Below are 8,520 nucleotides of genomic sequence, written 5' to 3'. Positions count from 1 at the left end.
AGGAGAAAGTTACACAGTGTTTGGGATGAGGCCCCAGGAGGAAGGGATGCTCATCATGCTGTCTGCTGCCCTATCTCCTTGTCTGCTACTGTGCCTGGCACATAGTGGGTTAGCAATAATGTTCGTCGAATGAGTGAATATCTTATTTATTTTTTTTTTAGGTGAGGCAACCCTTGGTTGACTTCACAGATTGCAAGGACCTTGTCAGCTTACAATTCCTTATTTATTATTATTTTTTTATGCCTACAGCACCTGGTCTTCCTAGGTGGTCTCCCATCCAAGTACTAACCAGGCCCGACCCTGCTTAGCTTCCAAGATCAGATGGGATTGGGCTTGTTCAGGGTGGCATGGCCGTAGACTTATTTTTCTTGACTCATGTGACCCATTCAGCTTTTCATGTTCCAGTTTTTGGGAGAGGCATGGATGTAGAGAAAAGTTCTTTATTATAAAGAGAACAATGGTGCAAGTTCAGTGATAAAAGGTGACTGGAGCTGGCTGTCAGGGAGAGACTAGAGTGGTGGGGACTGTGGACAACGTGCCTATCTAAAAGGGCAGTCACGATCGTGTCATTCCAGCATAGAAACCCAGTGTGGCCACATCTGTCCATTTTCCAAGAGAAGCTGGAAATCTAGATTTGTATGTGAACTCTACCAATTTTTAAACTCTACCAATTTTCAAAAATTTTTGAAAATATGGACTGAGTCAAACAAAATACCTTTATGAGTCATATTTAACCCATAGGTTGCTGGTGTGTGGCCCGTGGTGCATGGGCAGCTCTGGAACCAATGTGTGTGAACTTGGGTAAACACCGAGCTGAACTATGAGCTCCAGGAGGGCAGGCACCCTCTGCTCTCTGTTCACACGGTGCCAGGGAGATATCATTCATTCATTCCTTAATTCAATCACCAAGTACTGAATACCGGCATTATGCTAGACACGGGGAATCCTGTGATGCAAGGCAGAGAGCTAAGAAAACTGGAAGCATGACACAGGACTTCAATTCGCGAGGTGACATTGACAATTTGCGAGGTGGGGGGTACGGAGATCTGAATGAGAGGTAGGAGCCAGCTGCGCTGAGCAGGAAGCACCTGACCCGCAGAAGGAACAGCCGGGGCAAAGGCCCCAGAGTGGGAGTAAGCCTAGTGTGTGTGTGCAATGAACCGAAAGGAGGTGGCTGGATCCCGAGGGAACGGGATGGGAGGGTGTGGGAACTGAGCTTGGAGACGCAGGTCGGCCATATCACGTGAGGCTCAGTGTGGTAGGAAGTCTTGGGGTCTGCTACGGGGAATGGAGTGTGTGTCGGGGCGGGGGGAGAGGTGGGGAGGGTGGCAGCAGAGGGGCTGCTGTAATAGTCCGAGCAGGAGGGGATGGTGGCCTAGGCCAGCTGCAAACAGAGCCACGAGTGCTGATTCTAGGTGTTCCGAGTAGACACCTCTCATTGGTATACTGGATAGGGGGGTGAAGGAAGGCAGAACCCCAGGAGGCAAGTGAGGGCCGTGCCCCCCAAAGAGCGGTAGCTGGTATTCTCCTTTGGTGCTCGGCTCACATCCCGGGCAGCCAAGGGAGAGCTAGGGCAGGAATTAGATGGAGGGAGGAGGTTTGGAACCACCCCTTCCTGCTCTCAGAGGAGGCATCCGGGAGGAGCTTATATGGTACGGACGCTGAAGGCAGAAGGGCTTATGGGACCTGAGATGTGCTGAGAAGCAGGAAAGAGCCGGGGCCAGTCGGGCTGCCCAAGATTTAGTCTCTGGGGACTTGGGCCTAACCTTGGGGCCTGCGGTCTGAAGGGCCATCGGCTCACCTCCTGTCCTCGTTAAGGCCTCAGTGTACATATCTGTGACGTGGGACTCCTAGTTCCAGCCCTGCTCCTTGGAACTGTAGAGTGATGCTCTCAATTTATTTTTGCCCAGAAGCCTAGCAGCCTTTTGAGAATGGACGCAGCCTTGAAACAGGCCAGTGGTGCCCCTGGCCACCGAGGCCTCTGCTTGCTCAAACAATGGCCTTTCTAGCCCTGTTTGACAATAGCCCTGTGGATGCTGCAAAGCCCCTAACAAACTGTTAGTGCTGTGCTGACATGGACTCCTCCATCTCTTTCTGAGTTCCTGTTTATGAGCCTCCCAATCCACTGCTAGAGGGAGTCAGGGCTGCTTAGGGCCTGGCAGGGGGCAGGGGGCTGCATGTGGCCTGGGGGATGATGGGCAGAGGAGGTGGCTCCGGGGCAGCTGGAGCCTGAGGAATGGTGCGAGGGGAAGCCATAGGTTCTCACCCAAGGCCAAGGAGCTGGGTTAGGCTCACCACTGTGGCCGCGTGTCTGGCCTGCCAGACTTGATTTCATTCTCACAGTTCCCACAGCCTTCTCCATCTTGGATCCTGGAACCATCGGCCCTCAAGTATTCAGGGCCAAAGACCAGAGTCAGCCCACTTTCCTCACGCACCCACCGGCAAGTCCTGTCAGCCCCCACATCACTGGCATCCACCCACACTTCCACCTCCACGATCACCACCCTGGTCCCAGCCCCTACCGTGTCTTACCTGGACCACGTAACAGCCTCCTGACCAGCCTCCCAGCTCCCTCTCACCTCTCACAGCCAGTGTGTCCCCTCAGCTCAAAACTCCCCAGTGGCTCCTATCACAGCTGGAATAAAGTCCTCGAGGCCAGGTCTCCCCTGGCCTCCTGACCCACGCCTCTCCCTTCCCGCTGATTGTTTGTGCCAGCCACACCGCTTGCCCTCTGTCCCCTGAACAGGCTAAAGCCTGTTCCCAGCTCGGCCCTCTCCTCTGCTACGCCTTGCGCCTCGAACGCTTTTCCCTAATTGATGGCTGACTGCCTCTTGTCACTCAGGTTTCAGCCAAATGTTCCCTTTTCTGAGAGGCCTCTGACCACCTCAGCTAAATCCTTGTCCCCCCCAGTCACCTCTTTCCTGTTACCTTATTCTGTTTTCTTTGCAGCATCTTTTACTCTGTGAAATTTTCATTTGTCTTATTTGTTGTCTGTCGCCCTCTCCTCCCGTGTAAGTTCTGTACACGAGGGACCTCTTTCAATACCACGTTGGTAGCTTTATTGAGATATAATTCATATACCATAAAACCCATCCTTTATGGTATACAATTCAGTGGTTTTACTGTCTTCACAGAGTTGTGCAACCATCACCCCAAATGAAACCCTGTACCCAATAGCAGCCGCTCTCCATTCCTCCCAACCCCTGGCACCCACTACTCTGTTTTCTCGCTGTGGATTTGCCAATTGATATGTTCTTATTAAGACGCCCCTGTATCCCCAGTATTCAGTGCTGTGAGGATAGGTTGGTCCCATCCCCCATTTTACAGGTGAGAAAACTGAGGCTCGGGACCCCTTGGGAAACTGTCTTTCCTTTTTCTAAGCTTGGTGTCTGGCGTGTCCCCGCAGCTGGGCTACGGTGGGGAGGATGGAAACAGAGCGGGAAGAAAAGGAATGAGGTGCGAGTATCAAGCAGAGAGTTCCCTGCTCAGCCAACTGGCTGAGGCCCGCACTTGGGCCCTCTCTCAGAGGTCACCTGACTGCGGATGAGGGACCGTGCATGCCCTCAGTGCTGGCGGGATGAGCTTAATTCTATGCCTGGCCTATGCCAGGGACAGACCAGAACCACACTCCCGCTGGGGAGCAGGGAACGCAGGTGGGGGCGGAGATCATCCAAGATCTGGATACCCAAGAGGGCTGAGGCCAGCTGGTGGGGGAGGAGGGCCAAGTCGGGGGCAGTGAGGGGCTGTTTGCTAAAGTCCAGGCTCTACCACCTAGGAGCTCTGTGACTTTGGGCAAGTGACTGTACCTCTCTGGGCCTTTCCTTCCCCAACTGTTCATGGTACCCATCCTGGGGTACCACAGAGTTGCCATGAGCCTGTGAGTCCATGTGGATGCACCCACCACAGTATTGGGCATCACGTGTGGATACCCTCCCTTCAGACCCCAGCAGAGGCTGGAGCCAGCGTCGGATTTCCTGACCCTTTGAAGCCTGTCTTCTCAACTGTAAAAAGGGGTTTAATAATCATTCCTCCCTCCCTGTGAGTGCTGAGGGCTGGGGACGTGCAGTTATCAGCACCCTCTGGGCCTCAGACAGGGAAACCAGACAGGCTCCTTGTTCCCCTCCCAGGGCTGCTCTCATCCTGGCCTCTTTCATCTTAGGTTTAATTAGCCAGGCTGCCCCACCCCACAGCCTCTTGGGCAGGAGTCATCACTCCCATTTTATAGATGGGGAAACTGAGGTACCTAGAGGGAAGTGGTTTGGGGCTGCCGCCTGTGAGTCAGTTGTGAAGCCGAGGCCTAGAGGAGCTGAGACTGGGCTTTCCAGCTGGACCTGTCTCTTGGGGTGGATCCTTGTCTCCATCCCCCTGGCACGCAGATAGCCTCTTTTCCAGCTACCCCACCACTTCCTATCACCTCCCATCTGGAGGGCAGCAGAATGGGGTAGGAAGGGAGGAGCCTGTGAAGCCTAGAGGAAGGAGAGAAACTAGTTGGCAGCTACTAGCATGGGGGCTCAGGTCTGTTTCATCTTCAAAGCAGGCTAATTAGAGCCAGAGGCGTTAGTCAGGCCGGTGGGCTGTGGGGTCTGGACGCCGGCAGTTCTGTGCCCTGGAAACGTGGTCAGTGGGGCATCAGAAGCCTGGGTCTGGGCTCAGGAGAGGCTACTAGGTAAGACCCTGACCCAGTTTCCTGGGTGTCCCCGAAAACCCTGATCCAGCCTTCTGGAAGTCAAGAGTGCTCGGTTCGGCACTGCTTGGTCCCAGGTCTTCGGTTTCCCGGTGGGTGCTAGGCGTGCCCTGCCACGAGATCCGTGACACGCCGGGCCCTGCCAGTCCGCACGTCTCCATCCCGTTGTTTTCCAGCTCCATCGCGGTTTATGGGCTTGCTCCGCCAGCTTTACCCCGGCCTGGCTGCCGCGCGACCCTGGCCGGTCGTCGGCCACGCCTATGGCAAAGGTCAGCAGCTTCCGTCTGCCGCGACCCCAAGCCGAGCGGGTGGGGGGGCCCCCCGGCCGGCGTCGGAGACGCGAAGCCAAGCCCTAGCGCGCCCGCCGGACCGGTTCTGCGGGGCCGCGGCGCGCACTTCCTGCGCGAGCGCTGGGACCGCACCTTGCACACCCCCCAGCGGCCGCCCTGGGAGCGCGGAGACCCACACCGCGCGCCACGCCTAGGGGCCAAGCGCGGCGGCCGCAGGGTGCGGTGTGCCCCGGCGCCGGCTGAGGGAGGGGGAGCGCTGGTTGCCATTCTCGCCCGCCCAGCGGGCGCGTCCACCCGCTGGTCCTGGGAACGAAGCCCGCGCGCGGGGGAACCCCAGCATCCGGGAGCCGGGGCCACCCAACTCCACCGCCCCTGCTCGGGCCTGCGGCGGTTTCGGGGAAGGGGGGCCTGGCGCGCAGCAGGACAGTTACTCAGCCTCAGCGAAACCGACGAGTCGGCACCTGCCAGCCGGGCGGGAGGGGGAGGCGGGGACCCCGTTACTGCCCCGCCCCGAGCGGGGTCCGCCCCGTCCCGGCCGCCCACGCGCCGTGCGCCCCGCCCCGCCCGCCCGGAAGGAGCCTGTCGGTCGTCTCCGCCCGCAGCTGAGTCAGGCGAGGTGAGCGCGGCCGGCCCGTTACCACGGGCGCCGGCGGCCGGGGCGGGTGCTGTGGTTTCGGTGCCGGCCGCGGGCGAGCGGCCTAATGAGTTCTCGGCACGCATCCTGCGCCAGCGGCCTGCCCGGCGCCCCAGCCCCTGCTCGCCGGCGTTCCTTCCCCGCGCGGACCTTGGAGACCCATCCCAGCGGCACCCTCGAAACCTTTGTTTCATCTCGGGACCCGGGCGCGGGGTCCCTGCTGCCGTCTGCGCGTGGCCGAGGGTAGCTGGGATCTGCGAGGGGCCCTGGGGTAACGGTGGCCCTTTCGGGTTGGCGCAGGGGCTCGGGCGCCCTCTGGTGGCCGCGGGACTCCGCCCGATCCCCGTTGGCTGCTCCCGCAGGGACCTGCGCGCCTGACCATGGGGCCCTTGAGCCGAGAAACCTGGGCCCAGCGCTTGGGCGCCTTCCGGGCCAGCCCGTCTGCCTTCATGGCAAGTCCTGAGGGTGAGGATCTGGGTCGTGACCTGCTGAGCGACCTGAGAAGTGAAAAGCTGAATGAACAGACCAAGGTAGGCCCTTGCACGCGCCCCTTGCCCTGGCCCATAAGGTCACCTCAACCCACTGCGCCCTGAACCTCATCTTCGTAATTCCCACCCAAACCCCCGACCCCCAGGTTTCTTTGCTGACCCTGAGCTTGGAGTACCCAGCCCAGCTGTGGCCGGACGCCCCTGCAGCCGAGGCAGCCGCCACCTTCCTCTTGGACACCCTGGACTCTTTACCCCCACGGCCCTCAGCTCTGCGGCGGCCCCTGTTGCTGGCGGCCACCACAGCCCTGGTGGCAGGAGACGTGCTGGGCCCCACCTCAGGAGCCTCCCTCCGGCTCCTGCCCCTACTGCTTGGTTTGGCTTCCAGCGGCGATCTGGGGTCAGGCCTTGGCCCCTCCTCGGAACAGCGCTCCCTGCAGGCCACAGCGTGCGAGTGCCTGCGGGAGCTGGAGAGCTGCAAGCCGGGGCTGCTGGGGGGCTGCCTGGGGCTGCTGCGAAGTCTGCTGGGGCAGGAGAGCCCGGTGGGCCAGGTCCAGCCGCTCAGCCTGCTGTTGGCACTTGCCCTTCGCAATACCTTGGTGATACAGGCTAGGGCTAGGGCCAGTGGGCAGGGCCTGCTCACAGCCAGGGTCTCTTCCACTGGGAGTAGCCTCTGGGACTGGACACTAGCCGAAGAGGGTGATGCCCACCTTCAGCCCCAAGCGCCCAGCTGGCCGGCAGCTGAGGAAGACGGTGGCCTTTCAGCACTAGAGCCCAGTCCCGAGGAGGCCAGGGAGCTTCGGGCTGCGGTGGCCCAGCTTCTGGACACCTCCTACCTGCTCACTCCTGTGGCCCAGGCCCAGCTTTTTTGGCTGCTGGGCTGGGCCCTGCGGGGTCTACGGGGACAGCCACCGGTGCTCTTTAAGCCGCAGTTGGTACGGCTGCTGGGCACAGCACAGCTGACCCTGCTGCACGCCGTTCTGGCACTCAAGGCGGCCTTCGGCGAGGCACTGTTCACAGCCCAGGACGAGGCCTTGCTGCTCCGCCGGCTCACCTTGGCCGCCCAGCACCCAGCCCTGCCCCTGCCCGTCCATCTCTTCTACCTGCACTGCCTCCTGAGCTTTCCTGAGAATTGCCCGCTGGGCCCTGCAGGCGAGGAGGCTGCCCCGCTGCGGTTAGAGCCCCAGCTGTGCCATGGCCTCCTACCCAGTCTCCTGCACGACCCCATGGCCCTCCTGGCCCGCCTGCACCTGCTGTGCCTGCTCTGTGCCGAAGACGGAGACGAGGAGGAGAAAGGCCAGGGCCAGAGGCCCCGGCGCTACCTGGAGGAACTGCTGGCCGGCCTGTGGCAGAGGGCAGCCCTGAGTGGGGGCCCCCGGGCCTTGGCCACACTTTGCTTCCAGGCCTCGTACCTAGTTGCTCGCTGCCTGTCTGGGCAACCTGCAGCATTGGCACCCTTGACTCACGGACTGGCCCAGCTGTACCGGGCCCGGCCTGCGCTGGCTCCCCATTTTGTTGATCTCTTGGACCAGGTGGGCTCTGAGCTGGGGGAGCCCCTGAGGGTGTTGTTGCGACAAGACTTGGTGTCCAGGTCAGGCAGGGATGAAGCCCTTCGTTGGCACCTGCAGATGTTGGCAAAGGTGGCAGACCGGGATGCCCAGCCTGCCACCCTTCGCTTCCTGCAGGCTGCAGCTGCCTACTGCACAGACTGGGGCCTCCAGCAGGCCCTGTTGCAGGTCTGCCGGGCCCTGCTTCGGGCGGGGGTTGGGGGAGGCCTGGCTGACTTGCTGCAAGCACTGGCCAGGCAGCTGGGGGACCCCGATGGGCGGGACCACGCCCGCCTCTACTACATTCTCCTGGGCCACCTGTCAGAGCCCAAGCTGGGGGTAGCCCTGGGTCCCTCACTCGCTGCACCTGCACTGGCCTCTTCACTGGTGGCCGAGAACCAGGGTTTTGCCACGGCGCTGATGGTCCAGGAGGCGCCAGCCCCAATCCAGCTGAGTGTGGGGCCTCGCAGAGCCGAGGGCCCGGCCCCGGTGCTGCAGCTCCAGGTGGAGGTGCTGGAGCCGGTGTACTCGCTGGAGCTGCGCTTCCATGTGAAAGGACAACTGTACGCACCCCTGGACGCTGTCCATGTCCCTTGCCTGTGCCCTGGACGCCCCGCTCGCCCTCTGCTCCTGCCCCTGCAGCCCCGCCGCCCAGCTCCCACGCAGCTGGATATCCGAGCCCTGTACACCACAGCCGCTGGCCTCACGTGCTATGCTCGCCTGCCACCCCTGCCTGTGAAATTTGCTGACCTCTTCCTGCCTTTCCCCCAGCCCCCCGAGGGGGCCAGGCTGGGATTCTTTGAGGAACTCTGGGACTCCTGCCTGCCAGAGGGTACTGAGAGTCGCCTGTGGTGCCCTCTTGAGCCACAGGGGCTGGAGG

General features: G+C 60.9%; 1 protein-coding gene and 1 non-coding gene across 8 annotated transcripts in view; one reads left to right on the top strand and one right to left on the bottom strand.

The window, feature by feature from the left end:
• Positions 1 to 240: 240 nt before the first annotated feature.
• On the bottom strand, positions 241 to 359 carry LOC111744966. Its single transcript, XR_002782434.1, has one exon. It is a non-coding gene; the product is annotated as a 5S ribosomal RNA (ribosomal RNA).
• Positions 360 to 4,729: 4,370 nt separating this feature from the next.
• The window catches only part of AP5B1 (adaptor related protein complex 5 beta 1 subunit), a 7,048-nt gene continuing 3,257 nt past the window's right edge, over positions 4,730 to 8,520 (top strand). For 3 of the 7 annotated variants that reach the window (XR_002782414.1, XR_002782413.1, XM_023535787.1), the window contains exons 1-3: positions 4,733 to 5,590; positions 5,971 to 6,138; positions 6,243 to 7,289. Coding sequence is in view for 5 of the 7 variants with exons in the window: in XM_023535787.1 (XP_023391555.1) it covers positions 5,989 to 6,138; positions 6,243 to 7,289 (1,197 nt within the window). In the remaining 2 variants the exon portion in view is untranslated. The other 4 variants (XM_011368856.2, XM_023535790.1, XM_023535789.1 and 1 more) reach the window with 4 other exon arrangements.

The sequence above is a fragment of the Pteropus vampyrus genome, unplaced genomic scaffold (genome assembly GCF_000151845.1).
Source record: "Pteropus vampyrus isolate Shadow unplaced genomic scaffold, Pvam_2.0 Scaffold144, whole genome shotgun sequence".
NCBI classification, from domain to species: domain Eukaryota; kingdom Metazoa; phylum Chordata; class Mammalia; order Chiroptera; family Pteropodidae; genus Pteropus; species Pteropus vampyrus.
Note: the sequence above shows the minus strand (reverse complement) of the source record. Positions and strands in the feature narration are given on the sequence as shown.